This window comes from Phoca vitulina, unplaced genomic scaffold (genome assembly GCF_004348235.1).
Source record: "Phoca vitulina isolate PV1807 unplaced genomic scaffold, GSC_HSeal_1.0 scaffold20, whole genome shotgun sequence".
In the NCBI taxonomy this organism is placed as follows: domain Eukaryota; kingdom Metazoa; phylum Chordata; class Mammalia; order Carnivora; family Phocidae; genus Phoca; species Phoca vitulina.
Window position 1 is genome coordinate 17,742,980 of NW_022589723.1, and position 23,530 is coordinate 17,766,509.

The 23,530-nt window shown below is 36.8% G+C and overlaps 1 protein-coding gene and 1 pseudogene across 7 annotated transcripts in view; both read right to left on the bottom strand.

The window, feature by feature from the left end:
* Positions 1–23,530, bottom strand: part of GABPB1 (GA binding protein transcription factor subunit beta 1) — a 65,231-nt gene that overhangs the window by 26,046 nt on the left and 15,655 nt on the right. For all 7 annotated transcript variants that reach the window (XM_032417334.1, XM_032417331.1, XM_032417333.1 and 4 more), the window contains exon 2: positions 666–773. In XM_032417334.1, the coding sequence (XP_032273225.1) occupies positions 666–773 (108 nt within the window). The remainder of the gene's footprint in view (positions 1–665; positions 774–23,530) is intronic.
* LOC116640349 lies at positions 19,684–20,067 on the bottom strand (annotated as a pseudogene).

The following is a 23,530-nucleotide window of genomic DNA, read 5'->3' on the forward strand; positions in this document are numbered from 1 at the left end:
ATTTTTAGTTGTTACCAGTAGGCAGGTTAATCCACATTCCTCACCCTCCATACTGCCAAGACCATCTCTTTCTTGACTTAACCCAGGAACTAAGTAGAGTTATGGGTTTTGCTGTCCTCACAATTGCCTTCTGTAGTTACTAGGACATGTTCCCACTCCTTTCTTCCTCTTTGGTCATGTTTGCAATAGTGTTACAAGTATCACTTGAAATGCAAACATTTTTCCTTTTTAGAAGCAATTATAACATTAACTGGGATCTTTATCTGTTATTTTCTGAATTATAAATTCTAGCTGTGCTATTTAGAACCTTTAAATTAAATTCCAAGCAGCTACATTTTATATTCATCCTACAATATTGAACTCCATAGTTTAAAAGAAAAATCCTTTTGTGGACAGAATATTTGAATAAGGTTGCCATATATAGATATCTAGATATCTCTATATATAGATATATAGAGATACCTATATATATATATGACTTACAAAGATACAAACCATTCTCTTTAAATGATAGCTATAATTCTAAAACTACAAACAAATTTGCAAAAAAAATTAATTTTTGCCACATATAAACAAAATACTGACTAAATTTTTATCTGGAAAAACTAATAAATGAGAGAAAGAAAAAAAAAACAAACCAGCACAACATTAAAATCATTCTTTACCCAGTCTGTAGTAAAAGGAGCTCCATTTGCCATCAAAATACGAACTTCATCATCTTGACCTGCTCGTGCTGCTTCCAAAAGCTTCTTTCCCAAATCTACCAGGGACATCTAAGCAAAACAAAGATGAATTTAACATCTCTATTGATATATTATTTTTTATTATGTTATGTTAATCACCATATATTACATCATTAGTTTTTGATGTAGTGTTCCATGATTGTTTTCGTATTAACACCCAGTGCTCCATGCAGTACGTACCCTCTTTAATACCCATCACCAGGCTAACCCATCCCCCCACCCTCTATTGATACAGTATTACATGACTTTCTCCCCATGTATCTTTATTACTACCAATTCTCAATTATCCCTCTAAAAGTTTGTGATATGGCTAATCTGAAACTATAGATCACGCAAAAGCAATTTGTATTTGAATTTGGGGAACAGATTATCCTTTCTCATTAAGTTTTTACCTAGGATAATAAAATTAGTTTGAATTCTCCAAATACAGCTAGTAAAGATAATGAGGTAAGTAGCAGAGAAGGCTTGCCTAATATTTAAAACTGGCAAGAAACTGTTTTCACTGGAGGAGCGCAGCAACGAAGTTTTTCATAAAAGTAAACAGAAATAATGTACAAGACACTATCCTCTGTAACTGGTGCAAATTACAATAAATATATCGTAACTGTTTTTTGCAACGGTAAATCAGAGAATTTTCAATTGTTGCACAGTCAATATACACTCAAGTTCTTCCAGAAAAGGGACACAATTCACATTCAATGAAAATACTGAAAAGAAAGTCTAACAGTATTATCAATAGGCTACCTGTCTCACTGAGAAGCTAGAAAGTAAGTATAACTTTGTATCTTGTATTCAAGATACCCGAAAAGACTAATGTCACAGGTCAGGGTGTATGAAAGTGTATGTTTGGGGGTGTGGGGTGTGTGTGTGTGTGGAGTGTCTTCTTGATTAAGAAATACTGAAATACGTGTTAGGGAAAGATCATGACAAGAGTACACAGATGAAGAAAGATTTGAATGTATCAGAGATGCTCAAATTCAAGGGATGATGGTTCTGAGATGAAAGGTCCCAAATTCAGAAGGACTATTCAGCTGGAAGACTATTCAGTGATGCTACATAGTATCCTGAGCAAAGGCAAAGAGGTAGGGCGCCTGGGTGGCTCAGCTGGTTAAGCGACTGCCTTCCACTCAGGTCATGATCCTGGAGTCCCGGGATTGAGTCCTGCATCAGGCTCCCTGCTCAGTGGCGAACCTGTTTCTCCCTCTCCCTCTGCTTGCCACTCCCCCTGCTTGTACTCTCTCTCTCTGTCAAATAAGTAAATAAAATCTTTAAAAAAAAAAAAAAAAAAGGCAAAGAGGTAGAATTTAAGGCCTGTGAGGAAGGGAAGATATTGAACCCCCGAGATTTATACAAGAAAAAAATGTGCCTGCGGTATGAATTTGCCTCAAAAAGTGAATACCCTTTGAGAGCTGGGTAAGTAGTCAAGGGGAAAGAAGTTTAAAGAAGGGGATGTTAGGTTGATTAGTGTATTCCAATCTTGTATGAACAGGTATTACTCAAGAAGGAGAGGGGTATGTATGTATGTATGTATGTGAGAAGGGAGTTCAAGCTTAGAGAGGTTAGTGATGCCAGGAAGGATAGACTGCATTACATAATTAGAAGAGATGTTAGGGAATGTAGAAGGGCTTATTAAAAATATATATATATGTCCCTTGAAAGAACAGATTTATGTTTACATTACTGTATTTTTTAGTACATTCTACAACATGGGAACAACCAAACATAGGGTAACCAATAACAGGTGCTAATGCTGGGATCCTTGCATGATGATTAAGTGAGATGAGTATGTCCAAAACGGGCATTTGTCACAAGGCAGGAAAGAATTTCTTATAATCATTCCATTTATAAGGATAAAAATAATTCATAATATATCCCATGGCGAAGAAGAAAAACAACCACATGAATTTATGTTTTATGTGGGGTTTTTTACATGTATTTTTGCGTGTGACACAACACTTTCACCCTTTCTGTTTTCCTCCTGTTCCCTCTCATACCTTGACTGAGTCACTGGAACCCAAGATACTCCTTAATCATGCTAAAGACATTATGATCTAAAGAGATTACTGATCTCTAATGAAGGATTTTTCCTAGGAAATATGTACCAGCTGGATAGTAAAAATTTACATCATACTCAAAAGGTGGAGAACCTACAATCATTTCCTATGAAAGGCAGGATAAGGCAAAAAGAAATTGACCTCTCCTCCACAAAAGTACAGTAAAATTTAAACTGGCCACACTAGCAAACACAGTGACTCCACTTGGATGACCAAAATTTAATATAAATGTGGTTTTACAATGAAATAAATCTTCACCCAAAATACACCCTTTTATGTCTTACACAGGTAATACAAAATCAGTTTGCATTCATTGAGCATACACACTGCCAGATGGTTTAGACATCTGGGTATCTTTTATTAAGTAGTGGTTTAGGGTTTTTCCTCATTTTTAGAAACTGGGTTGTCTGCCTGTTTCTTAATGATTTGTAAGCATTCATAACATACACTCTGGATAGGAGTTCTTTGTCAGATATAATATGTATTATAAGTATCTCCTTGCAGAATCCTGATCTCTTGACTCTCCACCCCTTTTTTTGATATTGCATACTATCTTCTATCGGTAGATAATGAAACTTTAATGTATTAAAAAACAAAAATAAAATCAAAGACAGCAAAGGAATGTCTGCCAAAAAAATGAATGTAAGAAACATTAATAATTTTAATTATGTAAGAGGTCTGACTCAAAATGAGAAGGGAAAACAAATAAACACCATGAACCCATCAGAGCAACAGTCAAAGGACAAAGCAAGAAATAATAATAAAGAGCCTAGGATCCCCTGGGTTTAATTTGCAAGTCTCTGAAACATAATCAGGAAGGCCTCTGGAATTGCACACTGCCTGGTTCTAGAATGAGATCTAAACTCACAAATTTAGAGGAGGGTGGCTGATTGGGTCTATGGGGGCAAGTGACACACCTTCCTCCACAGCTCACTGGGTGTATTTATCCTGATAAAGCAGATATACTCCCATGACAAATATGCACAACCTGGTGTTTAAAAAAAAATAATAAAACAAACAAAACAAGCCCGGGGGTGCGTGGCTCAGTCAGTTGGGGGAGGAGCAGAGAGGAGCCTGTGACACTGGAGCTTGAGTTCAGAGGCCCATGGCCCACGTGGAGGGTAGAGATTGCTTAAATAAATAAACTTAAAAAGAAAGAAAGAAAAAAGCAAGCCCAAATAGGAGTCATTTGCTCCCGCACAACAGCAAACCAAGAGTTCACTACAGTTTCAAACTATCCCAGGAATGCGACCTTTTTAGAAGCCAACCTGAAATTTTCTGATCAGCACTAGTGAGGTCATCTGCAAGATTAAAACCCTGCTGTTCCCTCCCCTAGCCAAAAAAGGTGTCTTGGCCGGGAACAATCTTTTCTTTTGCTAATAACTTCCTTGCCCCACCCTCCTTCCTATAAAAACCTTCCATTCTGTACACCTCCTCAGAGCTCCTTTCTACTTGTCCAGTTCATGAATTGCTTAATAAAAGCCAATTCGATTTTCAAAAAAAAAGTCAAAGGACATGACCATATATTTTCCAAAAGAGAAAACAGAAATAATTCACAAACACAAAAAATGTTCAGTGTCACTAAGAGTCAAATAAATGTAAATAATTTAAAAGTTAAATTTTAAAAAGGATGAGTTGAGACTGATACTTTCACATATTGACATCTTATATATATCGATAGCAATATAAATGGATCAGCTGGGGGTTTTTCTGGATCAGCTTTTTTTTTTAAATGTCAATTTGGCAACACATAAAAGTTACAAAAATGTTCAAGCCTAATGATCAAATAAATGATCCCACTTCTGAGCTCTATCCTAAAGAAAAAATAAAAATATGTTTAAACAGATTTATCAATATATGTATACACATATATTCACATAAATCTACATATATTATATATAATCATTTGTATCATGTGAACAATCTAGAGGAAGGAAAATGTGGAATCTAATAAGACAATACACAGTAATTTAAAATAATAGTTGAAAGTTATATAACATTAAAAATTTATGCCACGTTAAGGAAAAAGATACTATATTTTTGAATGTCAAAACATACACAGAGAACAAAACAAAGAAAAATACCAACAATTGTTAGAGTGACAAGATTATAGGAAATTCTGCCTCCATTTTACAAAGTTTCTATAATGTTACTAAATTATCTTCCTAACTTAAAAAGTGGTTTCTTTTTTATAAGGGACAAATTACATTGTATGACTATCAACTAACTAAATGCTGACATTAAAGAAAGCTAAATACTACTGACTTACTAAACAGGAAAAGTGGAAAAAAATAAAGAAAATGTATGGTATTGGGTACTTAAAATAGCAAACTTATTGATCTGATTACAAGAATTGCAACAAAACAATGCACTTAAATCAACTTCTATCACAATTCTGTAACTGCCTTAATTATCCAAAACATATCATATTTAAAGATTCACGATACTTAAGTTATTGTGGTTTTTAAAGTTCCATGAGCAACATAGCTATGTAGTAAATAAATAGCTGGGTACTTTTAAATCAGCAGTTCTCAAAATGGTAGCAGTACCGCCCCCTAGAGGGCCCTTTGGATATATATGGAGGCATTTTGGAGACTGATGCAGGGAGGAATGGGGTGAAGGCTCTACTAGCATTTAATGGGCATGTGTCAGGGATATTAGAGGTCCAGCAATGCAGGGAACAATCCAGTAGGGCAAAGAATTGTCACATGTCCTGGGTGACTTTCAAAGGCTCCACCGAATATATCTAAGGCTAAAACTAATATATAAACAAATGTATTTTTCCATAGTTATTAATGTATCCCAAATTTCCCAGAATGCAACCATACTATAAATCTATTTGTTTTGTTCAGAACTTTACTAAGAGTTGTCACCATTTTCAAAAATCATGTCACCAATGTTGATGCTACTTGGGTATCTGAATCACCAATATAAAACACTGTAACAATCAGCTTTTACAGCTTATCATTTTCACAGTAATTCTATGTATAGGTACAAGCATTTGATAATCTCTTCTGTCATCTAGGGTAGTCTGCTTGAGGATTTACATACCGAAATATACAATTTATTATAAAGTGCTTTCCTTCAGGGGCGCCTGGGTGGCTCAGTCAGTTAATTGTCTGCCTTCCACTCAAGTCATGATCCTGGAGTCCTGGGATGGAGCCCCATGGCCCTGCTCAGCGGGGAGTCTGCTTCTCCCTCTCCCTCTGCCCTGCTCCTGCGCCTGCTCTCTCTCTCTCAAATAAATAAAATCTTTAAAAAAAACTGCTTTCCTTCCACTTCTCCTTTATAAGTATTTTAATGACTTTTTGAAATTATGCAGATAGGTAATAATAACCATAATTTTCATTGCAAGTTAGCAAAAGGAGCAATACAAACATTTCTTTTTATAGAAAGACAGCACTGGATCTAATAAGATTGAAAAATCAATGGAAGAAAATACACGTGAGATCAAGACTGAAATCAAAGGCACTCTTAATTTTTTTGTCAAGATAATTAGTAAAATGTAAAACAATGAAAATACCAAAATGTAGCAATTTCACTTCTGATTCTCACCTAAAGGGAACAGCACACACCACAGAATAATTCTAATCCTCAAAGGAACAACAGCATTAAGACAACAAATTGATTGAGGGGATCAGAGCTCCAGATAGAGCCCCCTCAATCTACTTTGTTCATTATCTATTAACTTCTCAGAGATAAAGTATTAGATTTACATAAAACCATTTAAGGGCCTAGCAATAAATGTTGCTTTTTTGGTAAGTAACTTTTGCCCAAGCAAATAAAGAAGCATAATCCAATTCAATAAATTTTAATGAGTGTTAAATATATTTACTGAAAATACACTATACGTATGGCACTGAATGCCATCCCATTTAATACCCCTTTCCTTAAGAAAAGTAATCTAAAAACTCACTGTAATAAATTCCATCCTGAATTTTTTTTACTACTTCCGAAAAAGTTTATCACAATCTGATACAAACCATTATTTTTTTTAACTTCAATAATATGAATTTTATATCTATAGGGGAACTTCAAAATATCCACAAATTAACTCCTTTTGCTTAAAAGTACATGCTGAGAGAGCCATCTAGTGGTAACAGGAATTACTAACTATAATTACATTTTTTAAAGCTTAGAGTCTATTTTATTTTGAACTTCCATAATTAATAGCTCACAGAGCTGTTTTGAGGATTATAATATCTGGACATGAAAACTCTCTATAAAACTGTAAAGTATTAATTCCATATAAATTGTTACTAGCACTCCTAAAAAAGAATATGAATAAAAAGTTAGAAAATATAATCCTATTACAACATAATGAACCTTGATTGCCTCATTAAAAACTTCAGCATAAATTTGCAATATCACTCCTATGCTCAATGAGAACAATTATAAATCCAATAAAATTCCTCTAAAGTTTTTCACCAAGCAACTTAGTACTATTTATGCATCAAAAGCCTTTAAGATGATCATACTTTGACCTAATAATCCCACTCATATAAATCTATCATAAGGGGGACGCCTGGGTGGCTCAGTCGGTTAAGCGGCTGCCTACGGCTCAGGTCATGATCCCAGGGTCCTGGGATGGAGTCCCACATCGGGCTCCTTGCTCAGCGGGGAGTCTGCCTCTCCCTCTGCCTGCCGCTCCCCATGCTTGTGTTCCCTCTCTCTCTCTCTGACAAATAAATAAATTTTTAAAAATCTATCACAAGGAAACTATCTGAACCATATTATAAGTAATGTTATTTAAAATAGGGAAAAACTGAAATGGACTAATACAAGTAATAAAGAAATTAGGGGCGCCTGGGTGGCTCAGTTGATTAAGCGACTGCCTTCGGCTCAGGTCATGATCCCAGGGTCCTGGGATCGAGCCCCGCATCGGGCTCCCTGCTCAGCAAGGAGCCTGCTTCTCCCTCTGCCTCTGCCTGCGCTCCCCCCGCTTGTGCTCGCTCTCTGTCAAATAAATAAAATCTTAAAAAAAAAAAAAAGAAATTAAGATAGATCATAATGGAATACTGCAAGCTTTTATTTTTTATTATGGAAAATTGAGCAAATATAAGAATAGGCACAACAGTATAATGAACTTCCACACAGCCACCAACTAGTTTCAATATTATCAATTTATGGACAGTCCATTTCCCACCCACACATATTTTGAAGCAAATATCGGACATCATTTTATCTGTAAATATTCCAGTATGTATGGCTAAAAGATAACCAATACTGTAGTCATTTAAGATTATTTATAAATAATATGCAACAGTATTAGAATCAAGCCTCTAAACTGAATACACACCATGATCCTAACTATGTAAAAAGTGCATAGAAAAGTACCCAGAAGCAATATACAATATACCATGATAATGAAAATTATAGATTTTTCCCTTTTTTCTATTCTCTATTTCTTAAGTGTTCTATAAGGAGCACATATTACTCCTGTAATTAAAAACAAACTTTTATTAGTTGTTTCTAATAGTAATAGAAATTTGTTGCATCTAAGTAATGTCATTTCAGTGAAAAAATGTGAACATCTCATAGCCTGCATTTAATAGATCTATAAAAGAGACAAGTAGAATGTTGTAAAGAATAGTAGTTAAAAAAATGAATAAGCACAAAAGCCTTTTATTAAAAAGCTTTTCATCAAAACTAGATTACAGATAAAAAAACATTTTTAATGTAAGAAATTAGATGTTGAAAGTGATTTTTCAATAGTAAAAGCATGTAAAATGTGACTCTAAAATTAAGCATATGATAACCATGTGTTTAACTGTACATACGAAAATATTCTTGGGCATGAGAATTTAGTTGCCTACATTCTCTTAAGAAAATAGAGGTGCCTGGGTGGCTCAGTCGGTTGAGCCTCTGCCTTTGTCTCAGGTCGTGATCCCAGGGTCCTGGGATCAAGCCCCATGTTGTGGGGCTCCCTACTCAGCGGGGAGTCTGCTTCTCCCTCTGCCCCTCCCCCTGCTCATGCCCTCTTTCTCTTTCTCTCTAAAATAAATAAATAAAATCTTTTTCTGAAAGGGGGGAAGACAATAACTTGGATAATAAAAGTAGTACCTGGCATCTTGCTAAATCTTTACCTACATTGTCTCATGTAATCTAAATAGACTTACCATAACAGTTATGGTCTCCATTTTGCAAAGGAGACAAAGAATAAAAGGACTTACCAAAGAGCACTAGTTTTAGTTTAAAGATAAGACCCATATTCTTAACTCTTCTGTTCTAAATTAGAGAACATTGGGAATCTGCAGGGATATAAAAGAACATGCCCTTCAAGTCTCTCTCTGTGTGATTCCTTTGAAGAAAAAATAATCATATGAACTCTGGTATATTTGGAATTTTCTCCCATTTCCATTTTGTCTAGTGGGCTTTTTTTTTACTTTTTTTAACTTAAAAATGACACTTTCAAATATAAATTATCTAAAGAAAAATCATCTCCCATAGACCCTTGTTTCAGAAAACCACCAGAAGATGTACTCCTCCAAGACCAGGAATAAACAATAACAAGAATCAAGGGCTTCAGGAAATAAGGGATCCAACATAAACAGAGTGGAAGAGGATCCCCAAGATGGGCTGTATCAGAGACCTAGAAAGCAAATCCAGATTGGAGCCGGAGGACAGAGGTTCCAAAAGGAGGTCTCCAAGGAAAAGATAGGCTGATAAGACTCCCAGAAAAAGAATGAGATTTCCGGTGGGGAATTTGACATGGGTTAATGATGGATACAAGAAAAGTAAGCAAAAGAAAAGAGTACACAATTTCTTTTTCAGAGGGAGGGAAAAAAAACCTACACAAGAAAGAAAATGTAATCCCAACATATATACATGGCATGGGTTAGTGAAGAAGAGTAGTTCCAGGATTGCAATAACCACTGAATACTAATCCAAGCAAAATTTTCGGTGTACTCGTATTAAGAAGATGAAGACTGAGGGGCACCTGGATGGCTCAGTGGGTTGGGTGGCCAACTCTTAGTTTCCACTCAGGTCATGATCTCATGGGTGGTGGAATCAGGGCCCTGCATTGGGCTCCCCACTCAGTGAGGAGTCTGCTTGGGGATTCTCTACCTCTGCTCTGCTTGGGGATTCTCTACCTCTGCCCTTCCTCCCCACCCCTCAGAACCCAGCTCATGCATGTGCACATTCCCTCTTTCTCTCTAAAATGAATAAATCTTTAGGGGCGCCTGGGTGGCTCAGTCCTTAAGCATCTGCCCTCGGCTCAGGTCATGATCCCAGGGTCCTGGGATCGAGCCCCACATCAGGCTCCCTGCTCAGCAGGAAGCCTGCTTCTCCCTCTCCCACTCCCCCTGCTTGTATTCCCTCTCTCGCTGTATCCCTCTCTGTCAAATAAATAAATAAAATCTTTTAAAATAAATAAATAAATAAATAGAATGAATAAATCTTAAAAAAAATAAAAAATAAAAAAAGATAAAGAGTACGGGAAAATATGCTTAGAGGTGGTTTGGTTTAAGATAGCCAAAGCTTCATCTTCATAAGTGGGAAGTCAAAGATATCTAATACAGAAAAATCAATAAATAGCATAAGCTTGTTATTTAGAAATATGGAGGGAAGTACTAGGGAAAAATACAGCAAAAAGAGAATGGATGCCTCTGGAAAAGAAGGCTCTGGGGTGGGAAGGAATAACATAAGGGACTCCAGGGTTGTTGTTTTTACCATAAACCTTGTATTTTTACTTTTCAATTTTGTACATGTATACTTTCATAAAAATAAAATTACAATAAATACATGTTCACATTATATAAAAAATGTATCATTCAAATTCAAAGTCATCCCTACACTTCCTGATGGTCTTACTCCCCAGAAATAACCACTATTTAAATGTTTAGTGTGTAGCCTTCTAGATCTTTTCTATGCCTATAGAAATAGACACAGGCACAATGCTTCTTTTCAAATAAATAAAAAACACAAGAAGGGATCATATTATAATGGTTTTGCAACTTGCTTCTTTTCACTTAACAGGGATCCCCTTGTTTTATCAGTGACATCTTTCTAAGTGCACACGTAAAAACATACTTTTTACTACCTACACAGTATCACGAACTATGGTAGGCTGAATAATGGCCCCCCAAAGATGTCTAGATCTTAATTCCCGGAATCTGTGAATGTTAGCTTATGTGGCAAAAATGCTTTCCAGGTGTGATTAAATTAAGGATCCTGAGATAGGAAGATCCTGGATAATCTAGATGGGCCTAATGTAATCACAAGGGTCCTTATAAGGAAGATGTAGGAGGGTGAGGGTCAGAGAGAAGGAGGCAGAGATCAGAGGAGGGAGAGAGAGAGAGATTTGAAGTTCCTATAGTTGCTAGCTTGAAGGTGGGGGCTAGGGGAGTGGGTACTGCACCAGCCAAGAAATGCAGGCAACCTTGAAAAACTAGAAAAGGAAAGAAAACAGATTCTTCCCTGGAACCTCCAAAAGGAATACAACCCTGCTAAAATCTTGATTTTGAGTTTTCTGACCACCATAACTGTAAAATAATAAATTTGTGTTGTTTTAAGGCACTAAATCTGTGGCAATTTGTTACAGCAAATAGGAAACTATTACACTATAGAAATAGGAAACATATGGAGTATGAGTACATTAATTATTCAATCCCTTTATCTTTATCTTTACAAATAGTGCTACAACACACCTATACACTTGGGTTAGCACTTTTATGAAAATTATTCTAAGAAGTATAATTGCTAGATTTTTTAAATCACAGTATAATTGTGACAGACACTACCAAATTATCTACCAAAAGATTATACCAATTTACACTCCCACCATCGATATACAATGACTGCTTCTCCACAAGATCCCCAATCCCCAAAGCCAGAACCTTGATTCCAGATCTAGATCTTCCCAAAGTCAAGGCCAAGGATCCAATGAACTCATACACACAAAGCTGATGAAACACTTCCTTTCAAATAACTTTAAGAAAACGTGACCTGAGGAAATCCCACTACCACACAGGGAGAGCACCACACACAACTGTTTTAACATCTTTAAAGCTTTCTATTAAAAGGACATTCTTTGCCTCCAACTGGGAATCAGGGGGAATGGGGATTCTCATATCACCTTTTCACCCACTTTACCAGTGAAAGCCTGCTTAAAACCATCTGCTTTCACATTAAGTTTATCATAGAGGGAACATTCCTTCTCTGGGAAACTTTTCCTTCTCTGGGTCCTACCTATACTGTCCAAAACATGAGCCCTCATTTGACTCATCAATTATTAAATTATGGTAATTCCTAACATTTATATAACACTACGATACACAATAGTGGGTATAACATAGTAGGGTATAACACAGCTGTGTGTGTGTGTGTGTGTGTGTGTGTATGTACGTATGTATGTACACAGAGAGACAGCAAAGAACAAGAGAAAGACTGTGCCAGATACAGTCTAAGAATCTCCACATACTAACTCATTCAATCTCACAACACCATCAAGGCAGAATTATTATCATCATCATTGTACAGTTGAGAAAACTGAGGCACAGAAGGTTACACTGCCCAAGGTCATACTGCTAGTGGAGATCTGAACCAAGGCTGTCTGGCTCCAGGGTCCAAAGTCACAATCACTATGCTATACCCCATGGTCTGAGTCCTCCTAGTGGCTAGATGTCCCCACTGAATGCATGCACTACCAATGCTGCTCCCTGGCCTAAACACTAACCACTATCTCTACATACCTAACTTCATTTCACATAAAATACAAGAGGTGGTACAATGAAACTTGGCACCAAATTAGACTCTGATTTGCAATGGTCACCAAATGATTCATATTTATGTGTCTTACTTAAATTCTAAAATGCTTGGAGGCAAGAATGGTAGCTTATGTGTCTTTCAACTGGATCCCTTTTCTCTTCCCCTTAAATACTGGCGGTCCCTCAGTGTTTCATCTTTCAGCCCTCTTTTTCTTTCCCTACATTCTCTCTTCTAGCAAGTTTATCTTTCTTAGCCATGATTACCTGATGACTTCCAAATCTATCTCAGTCCAGGCCTCCCTCTAAGCACTAGACCCTAATATTCAACTGGATAGATACCTCCATCAGTAGATGCCAAGGCACTTCAAAAGTCAAATTGTCCAAGTAGTGGCTTGTTCCATAGTTCAGAAACTTTGGAATCATCCTGGACCCCTTCTTCCACCCACCTCGATTCCAATCAGTCAAGACCTGTCACTTTTACCTCCTAAATGTCTCTTAAATCCTTCTACCTCTTTCCAGTGATAGAGAGTAGGTCTTCAATAAATATATGTTGCGGGCGCCTAGGTGGCTCAGTCGGTTAAGTGTCTGCCTTCGGCTCAGGTCATGATCCCAAGATCCTGAGATCAAGCCCCACATCAAGCTCTGCATCGAGCTCCCTGCTCAACAGGGAGTCTGCTTCTCCCTCGCCCACTGCCCCTCCCCCACTGCTTGTGCACGCTCGAACTCTCTCTCTCTCTCTCTCTCTCTCTCCCCCTCCCTCTCTCTCTCTCTGTCTCTCAAAAATAAATAAATAGGGGCACCTGGGTGGCTCAATCGGTTAAGGCTCTGCCTTCAGCTCAGGTCGTGATCCTGGAGTGCTGGGATCCAGCCTTGTGTTGGACTCCCTGCTCCACGGGGATCCTGCTTCTGCCTCTGCCTCTCTGTCTCTCATGAATAAATAAATAAAATCTTTTAAATAAATAAATAAATGTTGACAGTCTTTTCTTCTCTGCCACAAACTTTGTTCATGCCTCCATCCTTTCTCTCCTAGAGCACCTCTAAACTAGTATCTGTGCCTGTCTTGCCTTCCTCTAATCTATTCTCCATTCTACTACTAAACTTCTTAGTCATTCTTAAACAGAAATCATGCCTCTTGTCAGTTACCTCGGATAAAGTCGAACTCTTTGCCATTAGATTCAAGGCCTTTCACATTTGGCATCTGTTACCGTCTCCCCATTTATACCACTCACCACCTCTCACACTAAACTCTATACTCCAGACAATGTGCCATACTCAGCCCTTTTTCTCACCTTTGGGCATCTATACAAAACATTCCCTCTGCCAGGAAGAATGTTCTGCTCTCCATGCCCACTTTTGCCATATTTATTCCTACCTGCCCTTCAGAGTTCAGCTTATCTCCTCAGAGAAGCCTTCCCTGATCCCCGCCCCCCCCCCAAATTAAATGAAGTGTCCTTCCTGTGTATTCTTCTAGCATCTTAAGTTTCTCTCTACCTTGGCACTTATCAGACCACACTACATGTGCCTGTTTACTTGGCTACGTGTTGTCACTATGCCTGAACTATGGGGCCTGGTAAATGGCTCAACAAACACTGATTGAATAAATAAACATTAGACACACAGCAGAAACTCCAGAAATACTTGGGATAACCACCAGTCATATAACATTTGACTTTTTAAATGAAAATTAAGCTGACAGCTTCACAAATTCTAGGAAATGTCACAATTAATAAAATGCTCGCTGAATTCCTAGCAGCCTTGTTGTAACTAAAGGCCTTACAAATGAATGAGATTGGAACTTGCCTGAATATTCTTTTTATTGGCAGCAACTCAAATTGACAGAGTTGATCCAAAAAAATCTGAGGTCAGTTCTATGTTTTCTGAGGCAAAAGGGAAAATTGTGAACATAATCAGTAAATCTGGATAATGGCTTTGTCTGGGACCCTCAAAATCACTCTTGCACATGCACATTAGTATAAAAAATGTGGACAGGAAGCCAGAATTTATCTAATAACCAGCAACAGGTCTATGAAGCAAGATCAGCTCATGGCCACCCTCAGTGACTGTGGGTCAAATCAGTACCAAACTGAATTCAAAGGTTTCAACTGAGTATGTTCTAGAACTAAGCTGTCCAATACAGTAGCCACTAGCCATAATGCTATTAGGCACTGAAATGTGGCCAGTCCAAATGGAGCCATGCTTTAAGTGTAACACACCAGTATCAAAAAAGAATGTAAAATATCTCATTAATAACTTTGATATCAATTACATGTTAAAATGGTAGTATTTTGGATATATGGGCTTAAATGTTATTAAAATTAATTTTTTTAAGTGTGGCTACTATAAAACTTTAAATATGCAGCTCACATTATATTTCCGTTGGACAGAGCTATTCTAGAACCATTAATCAAAACTTCTTGGGGCACCTGGGTGGCTCAGTCGGTTAAGCATCTGCCTTCAGCTCAGGTCATGGTCCCAGCATCCTGGGATCAAGCCCCACATAGGGCTCCCTGCTCGGCAGGAAGCCTGCTTCTCCCTCTCCCTCTGCCTGCCACTCCCCTTGCTTGTGCTCTCTCTGTCAAATAAATAAATAAAATCTTTAAAAAACAAACAAACAAACAAAAACTTCTTGAAGGCACCAACTTTAGAATTTACAAAAAGTTGCAACATTTGAAAATAAGATATCGGACATTCTCTAAGAAAAACTGCATCTGATGAATTATCCCTGTTATAATACTAGATAGACTTTCCCTTTAAAAACTATAGGAAGATATCTTTTGTCCTTGGAAGACTTCAAAAACTCACTTGGTGATGAAGTTACCCATAAATCCTACCCATACTACTACATAAATTCTTCTCTTCTTTGCAACCCACTGCACCTTTATCCCAATCAACGACTATTCTCTTCTAATCACACAGATTTATCCCAGGAAGAGACTGAGGCTTAAAAAGAATACAAGCAGAAGATGAAGACAAGGCTAGAACTCTGCTGGAACTAGGCCAGTAGATGGTTTTGACTTAATAGGGAAGCATAACTTACTTACTTACTATAAAATGAAGCCAACAAACTACGGGGTGTTATAAGCCATAACAGTGAATCATCAATATCCTCCCCAACAATAAGAACACATACACTTTGATCCTTTCTCTCCAAACCTTCTCATATTCATCCCTTCCTCTCCACTACCTCTAGTCTTACACATTCATTGCCTCATATCTTAAACATCACAATAGCCTTTTGGCTGACCTAACTCTAATTCCTCCATTCTACTGCCAGGCAATCCCACTACAATACACTTTCATTCAACTCAAACATTTCTGTATGAATCTCTACATGGTCCCTACCCTCAAAGAATTCATCACCTAGTAGAGAAGACATATATCTCATAATTCCCTTTTCTAAAATCCTCCTCAGTACAACCATTTGAAGAACAATTTACCAGTATCTAGTGGAGCTGAAGTATGCCTACCCTTCGATCCAGGAATTCCACTACTAGGAAGCTGCCGTATCTCCTTAACACACACACAAAGAGAGGAAACACATATAGAAACGTTTACAGAAACATTATTTGTAATAGAAAAAAAAAAAAAAGAAACCTAAGTGTCCATCAACAGAAAAATATTAAGTTTTTATTATAAAATCTTTCAAATATAGAAAAGTGTATGTGTATGCATATAAATGAATATATGTGTGTATACACAAACACATACACCCATATGCCCATCACCCACATTCTAAATTAAAAGTTGGCCATCTTGCTTCATCCTACTCCTTTCTAAAAAAAAATGTACTTTACAGCTGGCACATGCTGCATTTGGTTGTTATATCTCTAGATTAATTATATTCTAGGACAGCTTCCCTTCCCCCCACACCCACCCTTGTTTTCCTTTCCCATGACATTAAATGGCCAGTTCATCTGTATCTCACATTCTGTATTTTTCTGGTTGCTTCATCCAAGGTAGTACTTAATTTCTTTCATCTCCCGTATCTCTTATAAACTGAAAGTCAGTCTGAAAAGTTTGACTAAATTCAGATTTTAAATTTGGCACAAAGAACCTTCAGTTGATGCACTATACTTGATACTGAATCCCATCAGGAAGCACGTATTTTTTTTTGGTTCATTTTTAGTGATACTAGGATTAATAACTAGGCTGGTAATCGCCTGATCCTTCCACTGTAAAGTTTTATTGCTCTGAGACCAACTAGTACTCTGTGGAGTACTTTGACACCATGCAAATATCCAATTCCCAATGAACCTTTTGCCTAACAATTTTAGCATCCATTAATGATCCTGGCCCAAGTCAAATATTTCATAAAAGGATGTAACAAATTGTGACTTTCTAATTCTATAATTCTTTCTATATTTATTATCTGGCATTCCTCACTAACTGTAATACATTTCTACTAAAAAAGCAGTTCAAATGTTAAATTACCAATTTTCAGAGTAAAGGATAGGTGTAACAGCCATCTCCATTTGTCTGGTTTTTTTATTGTTATATATGGTTTCAAATTGCTCTCCTTATTCTCTTTTATGTTCAAACTGTCCCAATTTCGGCCAACAAGAGCCTCTTCAGGTAGGCTTTAGTTGGGTCTGTGAAAGCTTTCTTGCTTCTGACACAAGATGTTCCAGGTTCACTAGGTATGTTCCCTGCCCCAGTCCTGCAATCAGTCATTTCTTCAAGGAGCCCTGGATTCTAAATGAAAGTACTGAAAGACCAAAATTGGGGTAATACAAATACATCTACCAAAGTAACATACTGCTTCTAAATCCTTTCAGTGTACAGAGCTAAGAAAGAAATATATATATTTGGATGGAATTAATATATATATTAAATCCTGAATTCAAACTGACATCTATAATTCAAGTTCATCATTATAAATATTCTTTTTGCTTAGCTTCTTTGATTTTATACTTGTATTTCTATCGGTTTCTAACATATAAGCATAAAAACTTACTGGCTTTAACCAACAACAGGTACCAAATGATATCAAAATAAAAATACCAATATTACAACTAGCAATAAAACGAATGAAGTTTAAGATTTCTTTTAGTTCTTTTTGTCCTTAGCATATATGCCATTTGATATTGAGCTCAAAAGTCACTTGAAATTGTGTTTTCCTCCACGTATTTAAGTAACTATTTTGATATACACATAGGATCATTTGTTTAAGTTTGTTCTCAATTTTAGAGATTTTTATTTTCATTTCATTACAATTTTTGATGTGTGAAATATTTACATAATTCAAAAGTCAAAACTAAATAAACTCAGAAATCTCACTCCCATTCCTGTTTCCTTCACACCTTTCCTACTCACCCTCTCCCCCCACCACAAGGTAACCATTTTATTAGTTTCTGGTCTGTCTTCTCAGTTTTTCTTTCTGCAACAGAAACAAATTGGTGTATGTATTCTTACTCCCATGCACACACTTCTTACACCAAAAGAGCATACTACATACACTGTTCTGTACTTTTTTTTTCCATTTAATATATATCCTGGAAAATTCTCCATAGAGATTTACCTCATTCTGTTTTATACCTGTAGAGTACTATGAGAAAATACCAGTCTATTTTTAATTAAAAAAAAAAAAAAAAAACACTAGTAATCTTTTACTCTCTAGCAATCAAGTCAAAAGACCACCTTACAGTTCAAGGCCCTCTATCAACTGCTCCAACCTTGCACCTTCACCTCATCCATTTTTCTCAACTCCCACTTCATAAAGGACCCAACAGCCATCAGATTTTATTTTTTTTATTTTTTTATTTTTTAAGATTTTATTTATCCATTTGACAGAGAGAGACACAGCAAGAGAGGGAACACAAGCAGGGGGAGTCAGAGAGGGAGAAGCAGGCTTCCCGCCGAGCAGGGAGCCCGATGCGGGGCTCGATCCCAGGACCCTGGGATCATGACCTGAGCCGAAGGCAGACACTTAACGACTGAGCCACCCAGGCGCCCCAGCCATCAGATTTTAAACAATTCTTCCTTATTCGATATGTGCTCACCTTATTCCAGACCCAATACCTTCTTCCCTCGTACTATTTGCCCAGTTTAGATGGCTACATATCTTCTCTCCAAATCTGATACTTTAATCAAAGCCCATTTCAAAAATTACTCTTCTCCAATAATCCTTCCTTAAATGAGCTAATTCCTCTATAATGCTTCCCTTTAAATTTTCTCAGGGATTTATACCATAATCTATGTTTCCCCTTCATTCATTAAACAAATGTTTACTGAGCATATATGTGCCAACAGAAAGTGAACAAAAAGAAGTCCCTACCCTCACAGAGCTTGTGTTCTTGGGGGGAGCATAGCAATCAATCAATCAATCAATAATAGTAGTACTGGTAAGGATAAATGCTATGAAGAAAATGTAAGGCAGGTTAATAAAAGAGAATACTGGATTAGAGATGGGGAATTGCCATTTTAGACAAAGTCTAGGGAAAGGCCTCTTTGAGGAGAGACATTTGAGTAGAAACGTGAATTAAGAGAGAAAGGAGAGCAAGGTAGGATTCCAAAGAAAAGCGTCATGAAGGACAGGTCACTCTTTTGGCTGCTCAGCATCAGAACATCTTCATATGCCCAGGGAATTCCCCTCTGATGAGTCCTGAAAGAAACCAGAACCTCCACCTACTAGTGAAGCTAAGTATTTGCTTTCCCAGCCTCCCATGCAGCTAGGGTACAGTCTTATGACCTCCTTCCAACAAAGCATCCATGATGGACTTTAACTTAGAAGATACTGCATAAAAAAGCAGGAAGTATACAGAATCCATTATGGCAAGAGTGGAAGCAGATTCCAATGACAGTAGTGGTAGTGGTTTCTTCTGTGACAATTCCTTTTCTGCTAAATTAACCAGACGTGGTTCCCAGTTTTTAGAATTAAGCACCCCCCCTTTTTTTTTAAGAACTAAGAATTCTGACTGTTCCTGGTGATCCAGGGAGATGGAACAGCAAGTATAAGGCCCTGGGCTAGAGGGAAAAAGGAGAGCAGGATATGCAATCACATTACATAGGGCTTTTGGCACTGGTAAGAAGTATGGATTTCATTTACTAGGAAGTTGCTGGAACGTTTTAAACAGGAGAGTGTTGTGATATGATTTATATGTTATATGTGTGTGTGTGTGTGTGTGTATGTATATTTTGTCCATTGAGGCATTTTATTTGCACATATGTATTACATCCCTAGAAAAAGAATCCCAGGATTTTCCGACCTGCATGTTTTTGTCTTGCTTCTTTGTGGTCCATGATGCCAGCTTAGTACAATGAAACCACACTGGCAGGATAGGAGCAGATTATTCTGTCATTTTTCTAGATCTTTGAGTTGCACATCAAATCTGGGGCTGATCACTCCACACTTGTTTAACCCACCCATGAGGCTCACAACAATTTTCCCAGCTCTGTCATCATCAATGATTTCAAATTCACCCATGTAACCATGCTTCATCATCACAGTTAGAAACCAGACATGACTTGGGGGCATGGCCTAATAAGAACCTGGTGTTTGCCTCTCTTTTTGGCATTGTTAATGCTCTTGAGAGAATCTGCCAGGACATTCATGTGCACCATTATGGAAAGATGGTAGAAAGATCTGATTTATATTTTTTAAAAACTACTCCTGTTTTATATGGGTAGTCCATAGAGAAAAGCAAGAATTGAGGCAGGAATACTAGTTGGGAAATTATTCCAGGCAAGAGCTGATAGTGCCTTAGGCTAGGATGATACGTACGTAATCATTTAGACTTTTTACTTTTAATTATTATATATCTAAGCTTAAATCTAGCATCTAATTTTGTGCTCTCTATTCGTTACTTGTTCAGGTTCTTTTCTCTCTTGCCTTCTTTTGGACTGATTCTTTTTTAACATTTTATCTATTTCTTTTACTGATTTGGAAGTTATATTCTCTATTTTTGTTCTTGTAGATGTTCCCTAGAAATTACACCATGCATTAAAGTCCAAAGTTAATGAAAATCTTGTTTTAAAAGACTAAGCAAGCATCAACCAATGACAATGTGTGGACCCTGTCTGGATTCCAATTTGAAGAAACTAAATGTAAATTTTTTAAAAACTTTCCTTAGGGCAGTGAAAATATTTGGTATGATACCATAATGATGGACACATGTCATCATGTATTTGCCCAAACTCAGAGAATGTACACCAATAATGAATCATACTGTAAACTACAGACTTTGGGTGATTACAATGTGCCAGTGTAGGTTCATCAATTGTAACAAATGTACCACTCTGGTGGACGATACTGATAATGGGAGAGGTTATGCATGTATGGGGGCAGATGGTGTATGGGAAATCTCTGTGCTTTCTCCTCAAGTTTGCTGTGAACCTAAAACTGCCTTAAAAAAAAAAAATGTTAAAAAAAAAAACATTTTGACATCAAAAACTAATGATGTAATATATGGTGATTAACATAATAAAAAAAAAAACCATTTTGGATAGTTAAGGAAATACTTGAGAAAGTTCCCAGCTGTTAGATGTTCAGTACTTCCCTTTTTTGGTTCCATAAGACATTTCAATAAAGGTGAATGTTGCATTTATTTAAAAAAAAAAAAGTCATTTTGCAGATAATTAAGGAAAGTGAATGCTGCCTAAATATGTAGTGATATTAAGGAATTATGTTTATTTTTTTCTGGATATAATAATTACAGTTTAAGCTTATATATTTTTAGAGATAAAAACAATATATTTATGGATTAAATAATTGATACTTGAGATCTGTTTTAAAATAATGAGGAATATGTAAGAAACCATTGTAGTCTTGAGTTGATCATTGTTGAAACCGGGTAATGAATACATGGGAGTTCATTATACTCTTCTTTGCTTTTACATATTTAAAGTTTTCCATACAAAGGGTTTTTTTATTTAATTTTTTTTAAAGATTTTATTTATTTGACAGAGAGAGAGACAGCGAGAGAGGGAAAACAAGCAGGGGGAGTGGGAAAAGGAGAAGCAGGCTTCCCACCAAGCAAGGAGCCCGATGTGGGGCTCGATCCCAGGACCCTGAGATCATGACCTGAGCCGAAGGCAGACGTCCAATGACTGAGCCACCCAGGCGCCCTACAAAGGGTTTTTTTAAACTTACCCTCCTTCTAGACAATACAAAGACCTTAAAACCTAGACCCCCACTTATTCCTCTTCTGCTATTGCCTTGTCTTTTAATCCATTGGAGAGTCTTACTATTATATGCAGTCAAGATTCACTTTCATTTTCCAAATATGTATTACTTTCTTTACTTTTCAGCCCTTCATACATTTCTTTCCTTCCATGTGGTAATCAATTTCATTCTTCCCAAAGTATATCCTACAGAACTGCACTAATACGGTGCATTGGTTATTTAAAATTAAAACTTCAGTATCTCAATCACACTAGCCACATTTCAACTGCTCAACAGCCCTATGTGGCTTATGACTACAATATTGGACAGCACAGATAAAGAAATTTCCATCATCACAGAAACTTCTACTGAACAGTGTTGGTTTAAATTATCTTTAACGAGTGAGATGCTGGTGACAACTGTTTTTCTCCAAAATATCTTTATTTCACCATCATTTTTAAAAGATATTTTCACTGGATATAAAATTCTAGGTTGGCAAGGTTTTTTTCATTTCATATTGCAGGCATCATTTTTACGATCTTTTGACTTCCATTGCTCCTATTGAAAAGTCACCACGTTTGTCTAATTCTCACTCCTTTGGTGGTTATCTTCTTTTTCTCCAGATACTTTTAAGATTTTTCTCTATGTCACTGTTTTTTGCAATTTCTTCATGATGTGTCTAGGTATGGATTTATTTTTATCCTTAGGATTCACCAGAATTCTTGTATCCTGGTTTGATATCTTTTGTTGGTTCTGGAAAATATCAGCCATCATGTCTTTAAATGCCCCTTTTCTCTCTCCTCTTCTTCTGGAATTCCAATTAAGACATTCTTACTCTATCCTCCATATCTCTTACACTGTCACTTATATTTTCTATCTTTTTGCCTCTAAATTACATCCTGGATAATTCTGTCTGATCTATATTCCAGTTCACTAATTCTTCTGATGTGCAATCTGCTGTAAATTGCATCGTTAAGTTTTTAATCCAGTTATCATATTTTTTTTATTTCCAGCAGTTGGGTTTGGTATTTTCAAATCTATGATGCCACTTTTTTATTTTGTAGTTTCATGTTTCCTGTCTTCGAATTTGCCATTTATTTCTGTGAATACAGTAAGCATGGTTGTTTTATCATGTATCTTTTAATTCTAATATATGATGCCTATGAATATCTGTTTCTGCTGTTGTTTCTGTTCATGTTTCCTTTGTCTCCTTGTATGCCAGCTTATCTTTGACTATGTGCTGGTCAGTGTCCTTAAAAAAATTATTTGTAGAGACGTCTAAAATGAAGAAGTGTTCTTCCAGGGAACATTTGCATTTGCTTCTGCCAAGCACCTACGGGACACGACAAATCAGGGACTGCCCTAAATTAAGTCATGGTTTAAATTTCCCTTACCTTGCTAGGCTATGGCCACAACTTTATAGAGACTTATTTCTTTTCTCTTTTTTTTTTCCTGCTCTGCTCAGTGCCAAGATGACTTGCCTTGAAGTCCCTTGATATTTGGCTGGAAAGTAAGCAATGAAAGGGGAACAGGGATTAGCTCTGATTTATCCTTCTCCCACAGGTATAGACACATGTCCACATGTTGGGTAGATTTTGAATCTTGGTTTCTGTCCACCTTTCCCCACAAGTGTAATGAAAAGAAACCTAAATTTCTTAAAATCTGCAAACATACTCAGGCCAACAGTGGCTTCAGTTCTCCAGATATTCTGCTAACCTCTCTTGGTTTAGGCTTTCTTCCAGAATTTGGCTTACCAGATTCCCTTATCTTTCCAGTTCTTCAAAACTCTTAAGGTGGTGTTTATAGATCTTATCCAGCATTTGCAATTCTTTTCAAAAAGAGACTGGTCTAAATACTCTAGCCCACCATTACCCAGATGTAACATCTATTTTGAAGTTGAGCTAACAGAACTTCCTCATGTAT